This window comes from Anopheles aquasalis, chromosome 2 (genome assembly GCF_943734665.1).
Source record: "Anopheles aquasalis chromosome 2, idAnoAquaMG_Q_19, whole genome shotgun sequence".
Taxonomy (NCBI): Eukaryota; Metazoa; Arthropoda; class Insecta; order Diptera; family Culicidae; genus Anopheles; species Anopheles aquasalis.
In genome coordinates this window covers 23,570,001-23,592,500 of record NC_064877.1, presented here as the reverse complement: position 1 = coordinate 23,592,500, position 22,500 = coordinate 23,570,001, and the positions used below count along the sequence as shown (strand labels likewise).

At 46.5% G+C, this 22,500-nt stretch overlaps 4 protein-coding genes across 4 annotated transcripts; all 4 read right to left on the bottom strand.

Annotated features, from left to right (window-relative positions):
* Positions 1-2,549: 2,549 nt before the first annotated feature.
* LOC126568927 (leukocyte elastase inhibitor-like) lies at positions 2,550-4,927 on the bottom strand. The gene is made up of 4 exons (XM_050225623.1): positions 4,768-4,927; positions 3,468-4,244; positions 2,992-3,407; positions 2,550-2,920 (listed from the first exon to the last, which is right to left on the bottom strand). The coding sequence occupies exons 1-4, from the start codon at positions 4,793-4,795 to the stop codon at positions 2,645-2,647; spliced, it is 1,497 nt and encodes a 498-aa protein (XP_050081580.1). The 5' UTR covers positions 4,796-4,927; the 3' UTR covers positions 2,550-2,644.
* Positions 4,928-5,464: 537 nt separating this feature from the next.
* Positions 5,465-8,399, bottom strand: LOC126568928 (glia-derived nexin-like). The gene is made up of 4 exons (XM_050225625.1): positions 7,986-8,399; positions 6,895-7,253; positions 6,428-6,812; positions 5,465-6,354 (listed from the first exon to the last, which is right to left on the bottom strand). The coding sequence occupies exons 1-4, from the start codon at positions 8,029-8,031 to the stop codon at positions 5,657-5,659; spliced, it is 1,488 nt and encodes a 495-aa protein (XP_050081582.1). The 5' UTR covers positions 8,032-8,399; the 3' UTR covers positions 5,465-5,656.
* Positions 8,400-9,260: 861 nt separating this feature from the next.
* LOC126568926 (serine protease inhibitor 42Dd) lies at positions 9,261-21,697 on the bottom strand. Its single transcript, XM_050225622.1, has 7 exons — positions 21,346-21,697; positions 12,048-12,323; positions 11,268-11,968; positions 11,034-11,204; positions 10,825-10,959; positions 10,564-10,749; positions 9,261-10,451 (listed from the first exon to the last, which is right to left on the bottom strand). The coding sequence occupies exons 1-7, from the start codon at positions 21,374-21,376 to the stop codon at positions 10,167-10,169; spliced, it is 1,785 nt and encodes a 594-aa protein (XP_050081579.1). The 5' UTR covers positions 21,377-21,697; the 3' UTR covers positions 9,261-10,166.
* On the bottom strand, positions 19,569-20,901 carry LOC126568929 (uncharacterized). The gene has a single exon (XM_050225626.1). It carries the CDS (start codon positions 20,859-20,861, stop codon positions 19,653-19,655), a length of 1,209 nt encoding a protein of 402 aa, XP_050081583.1. The 5' UTR covers positions 20,862-20,901; the 3' UTR covers positions 19,569-19,652.
* Positions 21,698-22,500: the final 803 nt, after the last annotated feature.

Below are 22,500 nucleotides of genomic sequence, written 5' to 3'. Positions count from 1 at the left end.
CGCCACGTGGTGTGCGTGTAGTGAGAGCATTTTTAAGGAATCGTTCAAGCAACGACTGCTTTTAACAGTCTGTGTTAAGTCGGCGAAATGATGGGCCTTTCGAAGATTCGGCATAACAGATGTACGTTTAGATTGTGGAACCATATATCGTGCAGGGTTCTACAGGGAACCGTTTCGTTAATCCGTTCGAAATTGATATCGTACAGGCGAATGATGAAATGATCTCCTTGCGTTTCTGCCTTCCAACGAAAAATGTCGCGAAATTGAAGCCGTGCAAAGTTAAGAAGCTCATAAATCCAACCCTTCGCTTATGTCGGCGGCGTCTGTTGAACACAGTATGGTTGAAACGTGTGATGCAGAACTCGCTAACTGTACTGTGCCCCTTTTGTCGATTTTCAAAACGAGCTGCCTGCCCGATACGATCGAACATGTTTGTTCGATCAGTACCATCGGCACCGGCAATGAAGCGAAAACTTTTGTACGAACACGTGGTATGGTCTGCAAGAAAGTAGGGCCAGGTAGGGAATACCATGAGTCTTAATGGCATTTGAAACCGCTTGAGCACGGGGTAGCAGTATCCAGAATCAGAGCTCAAGAATGTTTGTATAAGAATATATGGTCTCGTGTCGCGTTGGCTGCATACATACTTGTAGGTCACATATATTGTTTTTTTTTTCAAGTGTGCAAACACATTATACACACATTGTTAAAATTTCGGTTTGGTCGTTCGTATATGCTTTAAGGAAGAGGGGGGGGGGAGGCTTTAAAAAATATTTATTTAATTCCCTATGTTCATAATGGTTATGATGGTGTAACAGTGCCTTTTTCTAAAGTCGCTGGTCTCGAGCAGCAGTCTTCAATGGTAACTCACACTCTGATTTAAGCAGTGCACAAGACTGATTCTTTTTTCAATTTAGAACGTTATGAGAATTTTCCAAGAAATGCAACAAATTTTGCTCTAAATGTTTTCATTGTTTTCCAAGCTTACTTTACCTTTCGAAAGCAAATCCATCTCTGAGCGTAATAATCACATTTGTATTAATTTCACGATTTTTTGCATTCGGTTGGTGACTGCTAGGAGTTTCACTGAAACACTTAGATATTTGTTTTAAATGGCACTATTTTATATTCTTTCTTTTAAGCCATATAAATCAAATGACCGAAATATTCAAAATTCACTCTTCATTCCGAAAACTTGCACGAAACGAAAACACTAAATGCAACACAAACTATGTGCTCTGGTAGTGCATTTTCTAAGGGTAAACAACGGAACTAATCGATGTCTTCGCAGCCTCCGTCCCGAGAACGCGTCGTTCGTGACCGGCACCGTGTTCGGCTCCTAAGGATACGCGAAGGCTTCCGTTCGTGTTGAAATCGAACGTTGAAATGAAAGTGAAACTCGTCTGCTATGTCGCGTCACCCAGTGGTGGAAAACAACCGGCTGCATGTACTCGGAAAACGCCGGCATGGAAGCCAGGGCACGCGCTGTGAGAGTAAAGCTCTGCCACAATACATTCCGTACTACTGCGGGATAGGAGAGTGTGTAGAATATTTGTTGTGAGCGAGCTCGCGATGAAAATGCTTTTTTCATCCTTAGTTGAGCTTTTGATATAAAAGCTTGTGTATAGAAAGACATAGAAAATCGTTATAGTTAATCATATCCTATGAAAAGCAAACGATGAATAAATTTTGTTCAATCAGGTGCACAGGAAAATATACGGGAGCTGCTAACTGATCCTAGCGTGCACCCTGTATTATTCTAATTATTATTGTTATTACTAAATTTGGTTTGGTTTGTCAATCTTTTTTTCTTCTCAGAGACCGTGGGAATCTTGATAGTATGAGGCATTACTATCAACCTTACACTAATTATAAATAATCCGCTTATAGTCAAGTGAAGCCAGCAAACGCAGTGCTACTTACCATTATTTACAAACAAAGAACAAAACCAATATTGAAATACCGAACTAACACAAGAGATGTAAGACTTAAACGGTATTTTAAAGGGATTTTTTAAGGTAGAAGATGCACTGCACTGTCATGAAGCATTATCTTGACCACTAAATCATTTTCCTAGACGCTCTTATCATTTTTAGCAATCATATCTATAATGCCCCTTCACATTGCAAACACAAAATCTTCATACCGTATTGGCTGTGGCTACTAATGACAAATGACTTTTTATTGTTTACTAACATTGAAGTTTATGATTGGGGTTTGTGTCATTCTTTTGCCAAAAATCAGATTTATCAGGTGTTGCATCCGACGAGTGCGTTTAGTCCGCAATGGAAAATTCTACCACCAATCGCGATCGAGCGTAAAGAGCTAAAGTAGAAGAAACGATAGCACTACTATAAACATAACCAAAGGATCATTTTTATCAGTGTCTCAATGCCAATCAACCAATTTCAACTTAAATTATAATTCATAAGTTATATTTTCCATTGGACTACAATCAATTATTAGAATTATACCGCCCATTACTTTATATTGGTTGATAATCAAAGGTTCTATAACACTGAATACAAAATGTAATGTACACCAATACGCGTATTTTTAACTGTTTTTATTTTTTATCAAAGGTCATTAATCATCAATTAAAAGAACCATTGCGATTCGAGAAATGTCAGCAAGCGACGATTGACTATTTTAGTCTTTCAGGCTTACTAATTCTAGCGATGAACAAGGGTATTTTTGACTTTTTATCAATGATGATAGAAGCGAACGGTTGATTAGCAATAAACTCCACGTTCCGAGGAAGGCTGAGTGGAATAATAGTTGCCACCGTAACGCTTGTTGCAGTCGTTCCGCGTTCGTTGACTGATAAAAACGACTTTTGTTTGACATTTGAAATCTTTACATTCGTGTTGGATAATTTGGCGAATGGTTTTCCGTCGCCAAACACACTTCGCAAGCCCATCTGAAACGAAGACCGGGATTAAAGGGATGCTAATTAACTAAACTCATTCGCATCGAGTGCGCTGTGCTTACCTGTTGCAGTGGTTTAACAAGCGAAACCTCACTTTCAGCTTTGAAAACTGGTAGCTTGACCTTAATTTTCCCCTTGTTGTTCCTTTCGATCTCTGCGAGTATGTTTTCCAAATCACTTACTTTGAAATTTAGCAGCTCTTCATCCAGTTTGAAGCGTCTAGCAGGGAGCAGCAGAATCATGGACATCTCATCGCCGTTGTATGGGAGCTCGACCCACAACAGCTTTTGATCGTCTTCGTTAGGACCCGTGTAGCCGTAACGGAGCTTTTGCGAGAGTGTCATCATATTGCACGGATGTTGCTTATTTCCTCCTAAATGGAAGGTATCGCGTACTGTATTATTGAAACTGTACAACCATGTTCCGTTGAAGTAGATAGCATTCAGCAGCATAAGCTGGGTAGCCGGATCCAAAGAACCTGAAATGGTTCATAGTATTTAATGATGCTCAACAAACACATCGTAAATGCAACACTAACGTTCATCAATAATTGAAGTAATTTTCTCGCGCGTAGTTATGTTGACCCAGTGGTTGATTTCGTTCGCAGCGATACGTGGATTGGTAAAATCCATTTCTTGCATTGGCACTTTGTTTCGGTTCAGCGAATCCTGAAACCCGGGCAAGAGCTCAATCAGAGGCGATTTGAAAATCTGCGAAGCAACATCAAGCTTGTACTTTGGTTGCTCTTCAGATTTCGGTTGGAAAACGCTCCGTATCTCTTTGAGATCATTCGTGCTGAGCTGAAGAATGGTTTTCATTTCCTGGCGTGTTGCCTGCGATGCACCATCGTTCAGGTAGGACAGAAGTGTCTGCACCATGACCGGGCTCAGTATGTAGTTATCAGGACTGCCTTTGGGGAAGGCTGTTTGAAACAGTCGGAGCGAAAAGTCCATGATTTTTCTGCTGTATGAAACATCGGTCGCCGGGGGAATTTCGATGTCTTCATCACCCGCATGATTTTGTATGTCCGGAAGAGTGATCGATTCCGTGGCTTCTTCAACGGCGTTTGACGACAGTACATCGTTATTGGTGGTCGTACTAGTAGTTCCAAATTCGTCGTTCGATGGACATCGATTTGAATAGGTTGGACTGCTAGCAGAACATTTCTTCAAATACGGGTTTTTGCTCAAATAGGAATCAAACTGTTTATCACATTGACTGTGTGAGATATTGTTGAAATGACAAAACTCATCTTGAGTTAAACTGATGGTTCCGGTGTATGCGTAACTTTGACACAACGCTACGGTGGTAAAAGCTGGAAGAAAAATGATAATTTAAATTACGATCGTGATTAATGCGAAAAAATTATAAAATAAATAACGCTCCGTTACCGAAATAGTAAACTACCTATTACGTCTGTTAGATTCTGAGCATGAGCTCATCATAAACTGTCAAAACACCCGGCTACCTATTTAGCAGCTATTATCTTAAACAAACTTGCTACCGCAAACAAAAAGATCCGTGAGTATCGATTCTTGTTCCCTCGCAAACGATTCTGGTCTGTCCGGTTCGGGAATTTCCGAGGGCTAACATCGAAACGGAATTTACCAACACTACAATAATAGCGGCCATCTCCAGCGATGCACACTGAGACAAACATCAATTGATAGAATTAGCAACCTGAGGTCGATCAGATGCTTCGTAGAGGTTACAGGTCGAGCAAATGAGCTGATAAGATGCGATCTTCTCCCGCGGAATACGTTGTTCGCATCAGAACTTGTACTGTATTGGTCTCAGCCTCCACTTGCAACGAGTAGAACTGCTGCTTGCACGCTTACCGAAAAGGCCTAATGCTTGAAGCATCATCGTTGTCGCTTTGATGCAGCTGGCTAATCCTGCTTTTGTCGATGTCTAAGAACGGTTCCGAGTAGACAAGAGAGATTGGAGGCCACTATTATATGGCACGATCACACGAAGCTGCACTGTGCTGATCGAGAGCTATCACGAAACTGAAACGGCTACTGCTGGTCATTCTCCAAGGTGCCGCCTCCTCTCATGTTTAACGCGACCACTGGTGTCCAATTCTGAGTAACTCACTCACACACGGGCGCCGACGTCCGCGAGATCAACCGCGATCGCATCGCGATCGTGCGAGCGATGATGTTCCGTTATCTCATTCTCTCAGCTTGGGATTCACCGAGCCATCTTCATCGGGAAGGAAGGAAAGCCTTTAACCAGAAACAAACTGGCTTTTGATATGTTGTGTGGCCTTCATATGCTTTCATCTTCTTTCCCTTTTACACAAATTTCAACTTGAATATTACATCGGTTCATGTCTATTTAAGTATACAAAATTTTTCGAAACGAGTCCAGTTTGTTTCTTCCGAGCGCCATTGAATGGTTGCAGACTTGTAGGAGAAGTACACTATATTTTTGCGGTATACTAATCTCACTGTGACGAGCTTTTATACATACTATGAGGGCTTACCTGAAAATATTATCATCAAAGAACAGCGTAGAATAGAACAATACATCTCATTTTGTCACTGTTTATTTGTAAGAGTCATTCGATCTTTTAACTTTGTGTTTCGCAAAGGCGGATCAATTCAGCGTAAAATATGTCACTTTAGATTTTTAGTATCGCTTACAGAGGTTTTATACGCCTTCGCGTTATACGGACATTGTACATCATAAAATTAGACTCAGACCGTACCGGTTTCCTGTGCATTAGGCCGGTGATTCAACCTTGGCCACAAACATAGGATACCTGTTGATCTTATCGACAATCATCGCGACGAATGGTTGGTCGACGGTGAAGTTGATTATCACTGGCGGTGGCGCTGCGCTGAGAGCGACAAAGGACAGCGCGGCAGCTGATGTCGCGGTGGTACCTACTTCGTCAACCGAAATGTACGTACGTTGTGTCACATCATCCACTACCAGCGGCTCATTGGATAGCGCTCGTAAGGCCTGGTTACTCTGGAAGATCTCTCTAAGGCCCTGGTTCTTGAGAGTAGGAACCAAGGAAACGCTACTGTACACCTCAAAACGGGGCAATCGCAAATGAACCTTGGTGACTGCACGTGGTACGTTAATGTCGTCCATGAGTGCGTTCAGGTTTGCTTCTCCCATCTGGTTAATGGATTGTTCCAGCTGGTGCGGTGTTTGAGGAAGCAGCACAATCATCGACAGTCCATTAGTACCCTCGTAAGGAAGCTCCAGCCACCGTATACCGCCACCGCCCGGCAAAGCGATCTCGTTGGTTCGGAATTTGTTAAACTGATACATCATTGGCACCTGCACGGGAGACTGGCCAGGACGTGCATAGAATGGTTCCTTTTTGGTCTGTGTAAACTGATACTTCCACTTGCCCTTGAAGTAGATAACGCTGGCCATCACAAGACGAGTGGAACTGTCCACCGATACTGTAATGCCAGGACATTAACATATTAACAATAATGTTTGATAGCAAACAAAGCAATAGAAAGGATCACTTACGAGGAGAGAAAATTTCCCGAATGATTCCACGGGTTTTGGTCGACACCCACTGATTGGCAGTAGCGGCAGCAGCCTGCGGATTACGGAAGTCCACGTTCTGGAATTCCACTCCATCTTGCATGGCTTTCTCGCGTAACTCTCTGTTAATAGTCAAGTCTTTGCCCATGATGTAGGTCATGGCGTAGTCCAACAGATTCTCCGAGGAACGGTTAACTGCTTTTAACTGCGTTTGAATCAGTGGTCTCAGTTCATCCGGTGAGGCGAAAAGCGTAGACTGCAGCTCGCTTCTAGCTTGCGGGCTGGCCACGTCACTAAGGCTAGCCAGCAAAGTCTGAGGTAAGATTGGACAAATAACGCTGTTTCCGCCTTGCGGCAACACGACTGCCTGGAAGAAGAAGGGAACATCGCGGTGAAATTAGCAAAAATTAATGCAAAATACAGATTATCATAAGTATTTAGCATTTTACCTTCAGCATACTCCAGGCGAATTTCAATGCTCCAGGACTGCCGTCGCCGTTCGGTCTGTCCGTTTGTTGCCGGAATGGTTGGAGCTGTACCCGTTGCGCAGAACCCGATAATTGTTGGTTTTGCGATTCTTGTCCATATTGAGGCTGGCCTGAGACCTGTGTCGGGAATTGTATATCATCCGACAATCCAACACGTGATTTCAATGCATCGGAGGCTGCATTGGGGAAAATGTTTCGCACTGGGAAGAATGCACTTTGGGAATTTATGGGGTTGAAGAATTCATCACCGTTAAGGAAACGGATCCCTTGCTGCTGTGGGTTACAATTTCCAGTATGCAGTAGTACACATACGGTGGTAGCTGGAAGGAATAATGAGAAAACATGTTTATGAGCTCTGGGCAAGTTTAACTATGTGAAAGCGTATGATGCACTGTTTATCATCGGTAAAAGTCTGAAACTATTCCAACAGATGTACCGATTTGTGGGTTCTGCAAAGATTTGCATTTCATTACTCTGACTTGTTTGGTATTCCATCACGCGGGAAATCCCGTTCCCAATTTACATAATTTCTTCTTGCTACCTGGTGGTTTTTTTTTCTAAATCTTTATGTATGTGTCACTGGGAATGGAGTTTTAGCGAACTGGAAAATCCAGCACATGTTTGTGAAGATTATCGGAATTTTTGGAGGTCATTTTTCTTTAGGACTGCCACTGCAAACGCGTTCTTCCGGCTCGCAAGACAATCTGCCACGGCCACTACACACATAGCTTAACACATACACAAAACAGCGGCTGAGGCAATATCTTCAATCTGGTTCACTCTATGACAATCCGTATCGCAAAAACTTGAATGTCCACAGCTTGGAAGTTCACTTAGGGCTTATGTGTGGGGGTATTTTAATGTTATAATCTTTGAGTTTAAGAATAAAGCCTTGAGCGGTATGCTTGAGGATTCGCTGTACACTGTAATAATACTTTTTCAGCTTTTTAACATATTCCTCGTAGGTTCCCATAGGAAACAAGTTTCTGTTGCATGTAGATTGGTTGTTAGGTTACTAATTGATGAGTTCAGGAATCCCAATGATCACTTACCGTACAATAAACCACTGGTCCACCGATTACGATTGCCCGACGCCATATGAAAATCCGTGATGCTCACGGAACGATGGTCAATATACGATGAAAACCTCCAAAGCACATCAACACAGCAGGTAAAATCAACTCGATCGCCGTATCGAACGGTAGCACGAGCACTGGGTTTTTTTTTTGTTGACCTTTCCAGCGGGCTGTGTATACCCACCAGTTGCTCTACCGCTTTGTCACACTCGATGACGATGCTCCACCGCGAACAGGTTTCTGTCGGCGAGGGATTTCCCGAAGCGCTAATCAACCGGTGCTAGCCGGCCGTGGTTTGTGTATGCTCGTGGTGGTACCACCAGCGTGCAATAGTGTTTCACTTGATCGAGCCGCTGCGATGCACGCGCCAGACAGAACTGCCCTGCTCGGTGGCTGTACGGTGACTGAGACGTGCTTGCACGATCGCTAATCCCATGATTGCCGGTATGTTTTCGAGGACACCGGAGAAACCTGTTACAAACAGCCGGCTTCAAGTTTTATCATTTTTGTTGTGCGTTATTGATGCTGGCTATTGTCACATGAGCGTGAAATATTAACCTTCCGGTGTCGTTGTGAGAGTTGAAGGTTGGTTATTTGTTTCTCGTGGTGTGTGAGGAGGACGCAATCCTTGCTGATGCGGTTTATCAATTGATAGGAGGTTAATATTCGCAACTGTGAAAAATGACGTAGTAATTCGTACCTATTGGAGGTAGAAATTATCCGGAGCGGGTTTTAAATCATGACGCACACTTGCCAAAGGCTGCTTGTTCATAATTTGGGGGAAATCCAAAAGATTCTGCAATCCGGTTTTTGTGTGAGCATCGGTTGGGTGATTTGGGTGTGTAGTCATTCGTGGTCTTTTGCGTATCGGGAGTGTACCGGGATTGAACGACCACTTTTGCTTCCTTACCCTTTTTAAGAGATCACAACAATGCATCACTATTGTGCCAAAGTTTATGAACGCTCTGTGGCGCTGCATTTCAGAATCGTTGTGAGGTGCAATCCCCCTTTTCAGATTTTATTTCGTGCGAAAATTAGGTTCATTTTGGAAACAGTTACAGTTGCAAGTTAAAAGAAATTACAGCTAAAAGTATTCAATTGTTCCAGCACGATTCATATCGACAAGTCGGCTAATCAACAATCAAATTTTATGTGTTATTTTTTATTTGGAAAGTGAAAAGACAGGCTCACTGTAGGCGAACGATAGATCGAGCATAACTTTGAAAAGTACATGCAGTTTGCACAATTTTATTACGGTACGAGTAAAAATTATCCTTCGTTTACAATAAAGAATCATAAATAATCCGTAGCATTACCTAGCAGTCTGTTACGTTCTAGGTGCGTTCTACATAGTAGCACCGCCCATTCCGGTTCCCATGTTGGCGAGTCCCATGTTCCCATGTTTCGCATGCCAGGCAGGTGTTAAGCGTTGATTTCCGCTTTGCTCTGTAGTTTCTCAATCTGACCGAACCAAAAGATGATGTCTCTCGAGCGATAAAGCTGGTGATCTACAATTTTGAAATACCTCTTCGTATCATATTTCAGAACGAGACCGTTCGCCCGAAAGCATCATCTGATTCGTGTTTTTAGTTGGCCAAATGTCTTCGGTGCTGCTGGGTTACGTTTGTTCGACTACGTCGGCACTGTCGTCGATCGTCATCTAGTGGAACCTTGAATTAACTGTTCCATTAGAAGAGATTCGGAGTAGAGTAAAGACGTGAAGGCGTAAAAAAGGATGAAGAGTAAATCCTTCCACTCTTGGTTTAGAAGGGAACACGCCCATCACAAGCGGTTCTAGATAGTTGATTTAAAGATTCGTAGTCAACGCCAGCGGAAGAAGAGCAACTACAGGTAACGTTCGGGGCAATTTGGGTCCGTTGCCTGAAATCAAGCATTCCTGGATGGAGCTTCACCGAGAGCTGCCGAGCTCAATATAAGCTCTTTAGCTCTTCGTCATCGCATACCCATATCGACAGGTATGCGACTAGCACATTACGGGGTTTGAATCCGGTCTGGAACGGATCAGTAAAATGCGGACAGAATCTGAACTCTATCTCGTGCTATGACTACGTATGTAACATCTGCTTGCTTCCAAACACTACAGGCTATGCTTAACAGTTAAAGGTGTACGTATGCTTGACGCATCGTTGGGTTTGTTCACTCCGCGTACGGAACATCCGTGATTTTGCCGGCCACGATCACGATATCGTCCACGATGTCGCGCACGAAGAACAGGAACGGTTTGTCCGCAAGGAACTGTTCGCGATCGTTTTCCAACGTTTTCGCTTCGATGGTATTCGTGGCAGAAAGTGCGTTCTCGCTGCTAGAGCCCTCGTCGACGCGGATTGAGACATGCTGCACCAGCTCGTCGACGTGGATTTTCTGCTCATCCGTGATACCGCTCAGATCGGCCTTCGAGGTAAACATGGTGATCAATCCAAGCTGTAATGTAATATGTAGATATTGTAAGAATTATCCAAAAACTGTACGCCCGCCTGACAATGTCCATGGAATTGTCAGGCAGGCAACTGGCTATTAAGGAGACACAATTTACCTTCGCCAACGGTTTCTCGGCCCGGCTGGTGGTGTCAATCCGGAACTTTGGAATGCAGATCTGCGCTGGCATTTGAACTAACGATTTTTGGACCGTGCTCAGCGTGTCCGGATTGAAGTTTTTGATCAGCTCCTTCAGACCATCTTTGCTGTTTGGTACCATCAGCAGCAGCGAGTAGCGGGAGTTCTAAACAAACAAACAATAAAAATATCGTAAAATAGGGACGACAGTACACCAAGCTTGCTCGGATTAATGACTTACATTATACGGTAGCTCCAAGAACTTGGCATCTAGCTGATCATCCTTGCCAATTCCGAACATTCCTTGCGATCGCATCATCATGACGGGCTTTTCTTCGGTGTTGGTGAAGAACATGCTTTCTTCCGTTCGTAGTTGCTAACGAGGAGATACACAGTATTTTATTTCCGAAGAATCGAAGAAAGATCTAACTTCATTGCTCAACCACTTACCTGGAATGGTGTTGCCCATGCACCCCGATAGTAGAGCCCATTAAAGAGAAGCATTTTGGATTCGTTTGGCTGCGGATCGTCCTGCTTGGCGTTGAGCTTTCGCCCAACCAACGAATTACCACTGAGTGCCGATGCAATATCGCCGGTCAGGAAAGACCTACCTAGTTTGAACTGTGCAGAAAGAAAGATGATGTTAGCACAAAGAGTGATGCTTTTCTTCCAGTGGCGCTATACCTTGCGTGTGGACACATTGCTATCGGAGAGCTGCATAATCTCTAGTTCATCGCTTTCAGCGCCAATCTTTTTCAATGGCAGTGAAAGTTTCGCGTGCTCCTGATTGTCGGAGTCGGTGGCCATGGCTTTATCCTTGGTGTTTGTTTCTCCTTGCTCGAGCACTTCATTCATGGCATCCATTTTCTTCTTCGCCAGCTCAGCCTTAATCTTCGTTGGGTCGACATACTCCTTATCGTCAATGTTCTTGTCGAACTTGGGGTTCTCATCCTCAATCTCATCGTAATTGGTAGTAATGCCTGTGTCAATCCGTACATCATCCTTGGCATCACCAATCGGCAGTGCCGATTTGATCTTTAGCACCTCAAAGTCCACAATGTCCTTGCTGTTGTTACTGTTGCCACCCTCCTGCTCCATGATTCGATTGTCTCCGCCCAGATTGTTATTCTCCTCCGTGATCTCTTCCTCAATTACTTCTTCTACATCAGCCACCACCGGTTCCAGGGACGTTTTCGGCTCGTCGAAATCGTAATCGTTACGCTCGATATCGCGCACCTCAACACCGTAGCTACGCTCCAGTACATCCTTATACGCCTGATGGACGGAGTTGTTCTTGTAGATGTAAAACCAGGTCTTAAACTGTGGCTCGTTGGCAGGATTCTGGCCACTCAGCCGCTTCAGAGACTCGTCGTACGCTCGGCGAACTGTTGGGGACAACATAAGTCAGATAAGTGAGAAAAATGGCTTGTTTTACACTCAAAACCTGTCATAAAAATTACTCACCTAGATCTCGATCGGTGGGGAATTTGAAGACATCGTACAGCTCCTTCAGTGTCTGTCCCTCGGCACCCTCACTGATCATGGTCAGTATCGAGGAGAAACCGATCGGAGAAAACACATGATTTCCGTTGGATTCCGCTGAACCCTTGAGAAGGCTGCTCGTGATGATGTTAGTGGAGACGCCGACGAGACTGCGCGGTTCACCTCCATCACGCGAGTAACGCTGCTTGGGCAGTGTCCAGCAGGTTGGCGTTAACAGCGCTACGACGACGATGGTCACTGTTGGTGCGCCACCGAGCCCATTGCAAACCGAGAAGCAAAAAAAAATCGATTCAATTAGTTTCGACGACAAGCATTTTCCAACGCTTTTCCACATTTATCTCGCTTACGACCCAATCAAAAGTATCATCACGACGTTGCGATCTTCGCTCGCTGAGAATCTCCAAGACGGTTTTCCCAGGCAAGTTTCCCTTTCGCTTCGCTATTCAATTGGAGGCAAACGGAGGGTGCGCAATCCTTCATCGGGTGTTCCCAGCGTGTTTTCCCCATTTGGCAGTTCCACTCACCTAACTATCTGCTAGTCAGCCTTTACGGGAAAACTTATTTCAAGTGTTTCGTGCCTGTAACTCAAACATGGTGGCATAGTACCATTCGCCAAAATTCACTAAACGTACAACGCTAAATTGAATGGCACGGGGACAGCTTCCCAATTGCTGGATTGGGTTTTCCCCGGGGGTGAGGTGTATTGAACTTAACGATCCGCGTTACCGATGACGATTAGTTCAGCCCCCGGGTTATTCCAACGAAAGGGTGGCGAAAGTACCGGAAGTGTGCTGTAAGTTTTACGATACTGTAATGGATCGGCTACGAGGTACGAACAAAAAAAACAATATCAACGCGTGATGAACACCTTACGCCACACCTTCTTTGATATGTCCTCCGACGCCGGTGTGACTGGATCACCAACCAGGCAGCCAGCTGGATGCTGGAGCATAGCTTTCGACCAAAATGGAATGGAAAATGCTCACGCAAGTCACGCACCTGCGGATGCGGACATAACTAACGGGGCCAAAAAGAAATGCACAAATGCTTCCCATCGGTCGTTAGTTTTTTCTTTTTCCTGGTGCCACAACATCAACCACGGGCCTGTGGTGTGGTGGCGATAAAATTAATTCAAATCGCTTAATCAAAAGCAAACCACACCTCGAGATCGGCCACCGACGAGTACCATTTTCCCAGTGTTGTAGCGTGTACACTGCGTACGGTCGATTGTAGCCACAAACAGATGAATTGTCTCATCAACAGAGTACCATCAACCACAGGGTGCCATCATAATTTTAAACTGAACCACGTTCTCTGAGTTATCTCAAAGGGGAAAGTCAACCTTCGCCATGCGGAAGGATTTACCTATGATGAGCGCGATGTTTCCGTTTGTATGCGAATGAGGTGTCATTTAACTTGCGGTTCGTCAACAGTATACGGACATTAATAATGGAATACACCGAGTGCGATGTGTCCAGAAAATTCCTTTATTGCGGTGAAAGTACTTTTTCTTTAGATTTATGGAAATGAAAATTGAATTTTGGCCAAGCCCCAAAAATTAACGAAAGTTAAGCTAGCACAGGCCAACCTAGTGCTGTTACATAGCTGGTGAAAACAACCAGCTGCTGCAGTGAGGGCCGTACGGCTGAATTTCGTTTCGGGAATGTTTTAATTTTCCCTCACCAGCACCAGATAATCGCTAGATCAGTTTCAATTTCCATGTTTTCGATTGACGGCAGTGAAAGCATGAGCATGATCGAGCATCCGTTTGATAAGCGGAGCGAATTGTGAAGAAGATACCCTCGAAAGCATCAGAAGAAGTGAATAACCAAACCAAACTACTGTTTAAGCAAATCGTAGCTGGTTTTTTACACTTCATGCGCAGATAAAGCGGAAGGCATAAGATGTTTTTTTTTGCAACCACCAACGAAGCAGGAATATAACCAGTTATCGAAAGATTCACAACCTTTGCTCAACAACCACCAGCAAGAACCGTTTCGTTCGCAGTCGAATCGGGTCGGATCGTAAATCTTTCCGCAACGGATGTACACTGTTTGCCAAACTCGCCATCGAATGTGTTGTCATCGGCTGACGCCCCACCGACGGCGCTGCACCATAAATCTGACGACAGCAAACGCTTAACCCCTTTTTCGTTTTTAGCCCAGATTCCGTTCGTACCACGAACCTTGCCATTGCCATGGGAAACAAGATGGAACTAATGGGGGGGGGGGGGAGGAGAAGGGGCTTGAGCTTTTAGGAAAGGTCCCAAGAATCCCCATCGCAAGACGGGCACCACAGCAGGCACCCAACGGGGCTAACGGTTGTGTGTCTTTGGCCAGATTGGCCATTTTGCATTCGCGGCAGAGTCGTCAATACGTTGCTGCGACGGATGACGACGGTGGTGTCCAGCAACCAGCCCACCGGTTTACCTTTTCGCATCCGGCGTACGCAGTAACGGTTTCGGGCGCCAGCAGTAGCAGCGTGACTTTGTGGTTTCGAATCACCTCGCGGACAACCACACCAATGATCAATGACCAGCTCGCGTACAACGGTTCATTCCGGGGCAATGTTTGTCCACGGATTGGGAGAAAGCAACCAATTTGGTTGCGGTTTGAAGGTGGTTTGCAATGCACTGCGTCTTGGTGTCGGACGCTGATGGATTTGCAAAAAGGTTCGCTCACTTTTGGGTGTTATTTTGGGGCAACTTCGTCCGTCGACGTGGACGAGGATATGCTTGATGGAAACCTGTAGATGCGATCCACTTTCGCGAATACAACGTGAGTGGAAACCTAAACGTTGACCGACGGTTACGATCAATCCAAAAAGAGTAGTTCATTTTGTGATGCTAAATAGGACACGAATTAATCATGTTGTCGTCAACATCCTCTATGGAATAACTTTTAATCAATTTTCACTGATCTTACCACAATTTAATACCAATCAACGAACTAGTGAGCTTACAGCATACATCGGATGGAATAAAAGAGCATCTCGCTACGAAGATGAGTATAACAACAATAACTTTCACTCCCACCGATCGTTTGCACTGATTGTGTACCAGCGGCTCATCTTATCATAAATCCAATTCAACATGTTTAATGCTACCCCAGTCCGGTCCATTCAACCAGCAAACGACCAGATCCACCTGTGTTACATCAACCGGCTACGCGACTAGACGCAGTGGTCACTTTTGCAGGCGGTAGCTACAACGTCGGAGCTGCATTTACATCTTGAGACCACCCGCAGCTTGTTACCCATCGCGCGAACCATCCCTCGAGCGAATCTTCAGTTTCACCATGCCTCTCACATCTCACGCTTTCATCATAAGTTCAACCGAAGCATGGGGAACCTGCGATCCGAACTGGTCGCTTTTGGGTTGCGCCAGCGCTTGATGGAACCGTGGTTCAGCTCCCCCTTCACGGTACGTCCGATCTGCCACCAACCCATCCATCCATCCATCCACTCTCCCACACATTGGTCATGGTCAGACAGATGCAATCGATGCGCGAAATGCAATCCAACAGATCGCTTCATGCTACCGCTCTACAGGGCCGATGGATTGGTCGATTTGCGTTCGCTCAGTCACGGTCCACCGGTGGGCTGGTGAGGCTGATACGGATCTCCCTCGACAGAAGGCCAATCGATGCCAAGACCAACCTCAGTCAGCTGATTCGGGCTTTCTATTTTGTTGCAAGATTACAAAGAGTGAATCTGGGCTAATGTGGCTTTTGTTATTAAAAATACATGCCCTTTGAATTCATCTTCGTCGAGTGAATGGTTGTTGTGCGAAAATCCTGGATCCGCATTGTTGCGGAAAGCGAAATTCATTCCGTACAAGCTTCAAATGTACGACAAAACAAACCGGGATTCACTTTCTGCCCTTGGTAGCTACGTTAGCCACTGCTAAGTGATTGTTCATACAGGAAACAAGATTTCGTCGATTAAGCTTCCAAGCGGATGGCCAAAGAATTGTAGATAATTTCGGAAAACAAATAATGGGATGACGCACGCACCCTTTGTATGGGTGTATCTAACGCCCCAGGCGCCATAATTCGCTAGGAATTATGCGTGCGTCCGACACTGTGTTTAAGTGGCCACGGCATAGAGTAGCCAACACCCAGCTAGCTACCGACCGCAAGCTACCGCGATTTTTTTATTTTCTTTTATTTTTCCCTCCATTTTTTTCGGTCATCGACCATCGACCACCTTGTCGACAGCAGCCAGCCAGCCAGGCAGCGTTTCGGAAGAAATAAGAGCGAAAGTGTGATGAAACCGTGATTTAATGTATTGCTACAATTGCGCGGCCTCACCATAAAGTGAGGAGCCTCCACCCCGGGCCGATGATTTATGGTAACGAATTTTCGCACGATAGCTGCGGCGCGGTATGCGTCGACGGCAGTCGCCCAGGGGCCAATGGACCGTGGCAACGGAACGGCTCGAAAGTACGACAAAGGTTTAAAGAAAATCGTAGCACGGCAGTTCGGGCGGTGGGACCATCCTCCGACACGAGGCCAACAGCCAACAGCCAAGGGACCTACTAGCGATGGTAATTATGCGGCCGGGGGCGTCCATTTTTTTGGGCCTGGGTGTTTTATTTTAATAGAAAAAAAAACAATTCCACCGTGACCAGCCGATTACCGCTTGAGGTTTTCATTCAAACAGAAGCCGCTAATTGGGTGCAAGACCTACGCCTAGTGCTTGTGGTAGCTGATAGCAGAGCAGAAGATGAATTAACCATGCTGCTTAACAATGCTTCCAGCTGCGTGTATCAATCATGGAGTGCACAGTGGTCAAAACAAACCGGATCACCACCGACGATTCGGTTCCGATTCGAGTTCTACATCTCGAGATCGACTGCACAACATTACCCCTGTTGTCGACAACGCCTTTATGGGGCAAGCAACGGTGCATCGGTTAACATTCTAGCCCGTAATACTGCTGCTGCCCCCGATAGTACTCGCCTGTCGGTCCGTTGTTTGCTCTCCGGACCGGTCGATGTTAACCCGCTGATACCGATAGAACACCGGCGGTTGGTTGTTGTGCCGTCAACCATTCGACTGTGAACGGATCATAGTCGGCGTGCGCTTGTCGAACAACATCCCAGCAGGCCGATCGCAAGTATCTGCACTTGTCAGCAGCAGCGAGGTGCTTGGTTTGGAGAGCAAACTTGGAAAAATTGTAGCCACCGATCGCGTCACGGAGCTGTGCGTGCATTGGGAAAGGGGATCCGATCTCTCGACAAGCCCTTCGAAACAAGATCATGATTGATGATGGATGAGCGAGGGCGCGACGATGAAGGTGGGTGGGGTTGTTAATTATTAGTAGAGCAATCGTTACGCTTCGCTGGTAAACTGATTTCTGCCACTTAAAGGTGATGAAATGGTGCGCCCGGCGCCTAAGGATTCCCACTATGTAATCGAAACCGTCTTTGGGATTTTATCGCCATTCCAGCGACTCTGTAATGCCGGTGAAACCAGATAACCTGTAATCTCGTTCGCGTAGGACTGTTTTTTCTGAGGCTTTCGAGTCGATTTGCGATTCTGCTTTCTTCGAATCTCACCTTAATTTGCGTTCAACAGGCAAGCAACAGCAACGTCGCTGTTCTTTTTGTGACCTACAGAGCGCAAGCAAATGCTACTTTCTTTGGAAGCGGCCACGGTGCTGACCTTAATCGATTTTGACAAGTCGCTGATTCGAAGGGAACATTCTTGTGGTCGTCGTCGTCGTCGTTGTTGTCGTCGTCGTCGCCACTGTTGCTGTCGTTCCGGTTTCTGCGGACAGCGAACCGTATGACCGCGAGTGTAGTGGGCGCCCAAAAACCGTACACCGACGCGGTGCTGTATCGGTGGTGAGCTCACGTTGACGACCATGACCCATTAAACATCGGTAACGGTTCACGGCGATGGTCACCATTCATTTCCTTGACTTGGCTTGACTTGACCGAGCTAGCGGATCGGTTTCACCGTCAACTTGGTACGCTCTTCTGCAGCACCAGCACCAGCAGTTGGCTGATTGGATTGGCAGCCTTGGATTCTATCTAAAGCGGAAGCGCCTGAATGGAAGGGATCACAAATGCTCATCGCCGCTGATGGATGATCTGTGTTTCGTTAGATAGCGCGCTCGAAAGTTACTCACTAATCAAATTCGCCATCATGTTTCACGCTCGCCATCGCTCAGTGTGTTGCTCAGTTCGTTAATGTGGTGACCGTGTCCGCCGCGAGACACGATCATGTCCTCGATCATGAGACAGTTCCACTTGAAGGTGGAACTCCATGCACCGTTACTTTCGTTAATTAGTGAGCAACGACGTCAACGGAACGCCACCGGAAGGCGAGCTGGCCTTTTGCGGAGAGCCACAACAAGAACCTCGCGCAAATTAGCACATCCGATGACATTCGCCCGAAATGTTGGACCATTTTGCGGCATCCCGGCATACCGTTAGCATGCCGGGTGGCCAATCGCCTCGTGCCTAACCATCAACCGCGCGAGATTGGCGGGTTTTCGATGGAGACTAAGGGACCAGTCTCCTCGATCTGTGAATTGGAATCTCTCTCTCTCCCTTGCCCTGGACATTGACCCGCTTCTACTGCCAGACCGACAGGCCGTGTTTCGGTTTAAAAATAACATACACCCCCTCGACACCCCCCTTTTCTGTTTGTCTCGAAATGGAGGCTGGACCAACGCGTAGCATCCTGCAATCATGCGCCCGAAGACGCGCCGCTCCCTTTGCAACCCGGTTCACGCCGGTTCCTGGTTGGTATTCCTGGATAATACGGGATTGGGGGTTACGATGGGTCGCGACAGCCTGAGCACGGACGCGGTGGAAGGATAAACGCGGCATATGCAAACAGGTTCTTCTACTTGCAATACCACTGGAACGAGCGGGTGGCTGGAGCGAGTCGAGTCTTCGGGAGGCGGCGAAAGAAGGACAGGACAGGAGAAAGACAGGAAAAACGGGTCACATGAAATAAAACCAATCCTAAAGACCGTGCTGCTGCGTAGAACCTGTGGCATCGCGCGATCGGACGGACGAGCGTTGCCTTTCTTCACGCTGCACGAGCACCGTGGATTTCAGAAGAGTCGAAGATGGTGCTTCTCTTCGATTATCTTCTCCACCTTTCGATCGATGCCGTCGCCGTCACCACCGTCGGGCCGCACAGCCGCTAACCACATTCAGATGGACAAATGTGGCCTGGTCAAGCCAATGTACAGTTATAATTGTCGGACCGCGAGAAACCACGGTGTCAGCCACCACCGGAGCCGGAGGTAGAAGTATCAAACGAAAACCGAGAACGAGAACCCTTGTGGAGCAATCGCAATATTGATTTAATGGAGACTTCGAAGCGACTTGACCGTCGGTCGTCCAATTATTAAGAAAAATTTCCTTTCCACAACAAGGGTGTCCCTTCGATTTGGGACAGGGGAACGAGAACGAGTCAGCATATGGACTGCACGGAATGGATTGCACCTTCTTCTGGCATAACGGGATCAGATCAATTGAGGTTCATTTTTATTGAACAGGATAAGCAATGCATAGCAAGTTCATGGCTTCCCGGTCGGTCTACTCTACAAGGTAGAGCCGGAGGCTGGTTTCAACGATTGGATCTGGGAGTACAGCTTTTGATAGTAGTCGAGCGACTTGGGATTGACGTGCGTAGCAAACTTGTTTCTCAAGCGCTCCAGCACCGCCTTTTGATCCTCGGATTCTGGAACCCTATTCAGCTCGTCCGCAAGCTTGGTTAGCGGCCAGAAGTACTCGGCGTCATCCACCAGGGTACCACTATCGCCCAGCAACGGCTGCACGATGGCCTCGATTGTCTGCAGCCGTTCCTCCACCGTCGGCAAATGGTCGGGCAGTTCGGACAAATTCCAAAGAGCAGCTGCACTGGCTTTGCTTCCTGCGGCAGGCTGGAACAGGCTCTGTCTCAGGTATGCGTAGTGTTTCGGGAAGCGAGTGGCCAGCGATGCAATGGTACGGAAGTCACCGGCCATTACGCTGCTCTGCAGCTGGCTAAGATACTCGGTCGCCTGTTGTGCCTTAGCTTCGAGCTTCGGATTCTTGGTGTTGATAATGTCGATCGCCAGAACTGTTTGCAGTACGGGATCTTGGGATGACTTTATCACCGCCTCGACCTTATCGTAAACTTCCGGTTGCTGGTTAGGCCAGGGGAAATTCCATGCAAAGGCAAGCAACTCCTCGGCATTCGTTGGGCCCAGCTGTTGAATGAGATCTCCGATCGGTCGGCCCTGGCTCGACTGATGGTACAGTGCCTGCTGAATGCGACCGGCCCCAAGGGAGGTGTAGGCGAGCGTAGCGTGCAGTTTTTCTATGTCACCCCAGACTCGCTGGAACTGACGTTCATACTCACGATCCAGCGAATCGAGTGAATCTTTAAGGGGCGTGAACTGATCTTTCATCGCTTGCAGACCAGCCTCCACGTTATCCACTAGTATCCGGCGTTCCTCCTTCGCGCGGCGCGCTGGACTTGCACACTTGGCACGCAGAGAATTGTAATCGGCAACGTTCTTGGAGTTGAGACAGGGTTTTCCTACTGCACACTCGTTCCCTGTCTTGATCCACGTGGCAATCATGTTCTCCAGTTCGGCCTCGGTGAGGGCTTTCCTCTGGGAACAAATGACTTCCGTCACCGGTTTTTGCTCGAACACAACGGATACCGTTCCTTTTTTGCCGGAGCTTTGCGCTTGGGACGAGAGAAGGATACAAACTTGCACAAATAGGATGGCAACTCCACGGACATTAGAGATGCGTCCCATCGCTAACAGACGATTGGTCGGTCCACAGAACGAAGTTGTCTGAACGGTAAAGTCTGGTTCAACCGATAGCGGTGAGTTTTTATAGAACCGGTGCTGGACGCACAGAGCTGTATGTGGCTGACGGTTGTTGATTCAGCTACAATTGGCATAATGTTTGCAAATGGCTCAAAGAGATTAATTGGCTAATCAGTCTGACCCGTCTGTGTCTATTCGTGGTGGTTGTGTAGCTATGCGCTGTTAGAATGAGTGCATTCGAGATGCGAAAAGCGACAAGATTTATGGTACGAGGACGCCTTTGAATTGTTGTGACAGACAGTAAACTGAAGCATATCTACTTTGTTCGTCCAATACACCAGCGCACGGAGATAAAAATGTTTTATTGCTTGCTTTCTTATCGGAACCATTCATCTTATTGTCTTTTGTTATCAGAAATTATGTGCATATAGTACATAACATAAAGATGAAAACAATTTAAAGAACTTACACATCGCCACGATCTGCGAGAAGGACACCATTTTCACTGTTGGTGTTGCTTTTTCACGATGTAAAATACCAAATAAACAAAAAACACGAAAAAAGTTTGCTCTTCACTTTCTACCCCCTCACGTTGGGTTTGTGTGTTTAACAGCCGGACTTTCAGGCAATGACCGCAAAAAGTCCCATCTGCTTCACGCAACGGTGGCAGGACGTGACGCGCGAGAGTATTTATTTGATCACCGACAAAGCGAAATCGACAGCCCGTTGCCTTGGGCAGAACTTTCTCCTTGATGGGGTGGTATGCAAAAAACAAAAAAAAAACACAATCGAAGACTGTTTGTTTCTGTGATTCACCGCACGGTCTTGAACTGCACCACTTTCACACACCGAGACACTGATCGTCCAAACGCATCCACTGGCATTCACGATATCACGCACATTCCCCTTCAGGACAGCAGGTTGTTGCAGGCTAAGGTGGCTTCCCGATCCCGACAACGTTACACAACCTTATGTTACCTAATGGGAGCGCGAAGACGAGTTTTATACGCCGCCGACCGTCGCGATCGCCACGCTCGGGATGGGTTCTGCTCGAAGTGATCCTCTCGAATCAACGGAATGGATTCGAGCGGAGAGAGTTCGAGCAGCGAAAGACTTCCCTCCTGGAGCTCCAGGAGAGCGTGTATCCGGGGTTGTTGCCGATCAATCCACGCGCATCCACTGGGAGATTTCGGTCGTCCACCGATCGCGTCCACCGACGCTTTGGGACTGCGGTCTCTCGCCGCTGCTCTATGGACGACGGGTTGCTCTCTGCGAAATCATGCATCCCCACCGCGGTCGTAGCTCGGTCGCGCCAATGCTCCCCACCAACTCTTGGAACGTTGTAGCGTTCCCCACGCTTATGCTGCTCTCAATTATTGTTTCCGTATCCGGAGGAGACTTTCTTTTCCTTTTCTTACGTGATCACTATCGGCTCAGTGATGCTATTTTCTCTCGAAAGATGTGTAAAATATTTTATTCCTATCATTGGTTCTCTTCTGGAAAGGTCAAAAACATCCATGTTTCTCTCAACAATAGCAAAAGCGAGAAAAGACGCGATCGATAATTCCCTTAGCCTCTTCAAACGAAACAAACCCGCTACTCAACATTCCCTGGTTCGAATCGT

Bases quoted from the DNA above. Each gene is read 5' to 3' on its own strand.
- LOC126568926 (XM_050225622.1), bottom strand. From the start codon at position 21,376: ATGGTGTCCTTCTCGCAGATCGTGGCGATGT. The intron at 11,205-11,267 runs GTATAGCGCCAC...CTTTCTGCACAG, and splicing joins GCAATGTGTCCACACGCAAG to TTCAAACTAGGTAGGTCTTT. The intron at 10,960-11,033 runs GTAAGTGGTTGA...TCTCCTCGTTAG, and splicing joins CATGGGCAACACCATTCCAG to CAACTACGAACGGAAGAAAG.
- LOC126568927 (XM_050225623.1), bottom strand. From the start codon at position 4,795: ATGATGCTTCAAGCATTAGGCCTTTTCG. The intron at 4,245-4,767 runs GTAAGCGTGCAA...TTTTTCTTCCAG, and splicing joins TCAAGCATTAGGCCTTTTCG to CTTTTACCACCGTAGCGTTG. The intron at 3,408-3,467 runs GTTAGTGTTGCA...GAACCATTTCAG, and splicing joins TACTTCAATTATTGATGAAC to GTTCTTTGGATCCGGCTACC.
- LOC126568929 (XM_050225626.1), bottom strand. From the start codon at position 20,861: ATGGGACGCATCTCTAATGTCCGTGGAGTTGCCATCCTATTTGTGCAA.
- LOC126568928 (XM_050225625.1), bottom strand. From the start codon at position 8,031: ATGGCGTCGGGCAATCGTAATCGGTGGACCAGTGGTTTATTGTACG. The intron at 7,254-7,985 runs GTAAGTGATCAT...TATTCCTTCCAG, and splicing joins GACCAGTGGTTTATTGTACG to CTACCACCGTATGTGTACTA. The intron at 6,355-6,427 runs GTAAGTGATCCT...CTGGCATTACAG, and splicing joins TCGGGAAATTTTCTCTCCTC to TATCGGTGGACAGTTCCACT.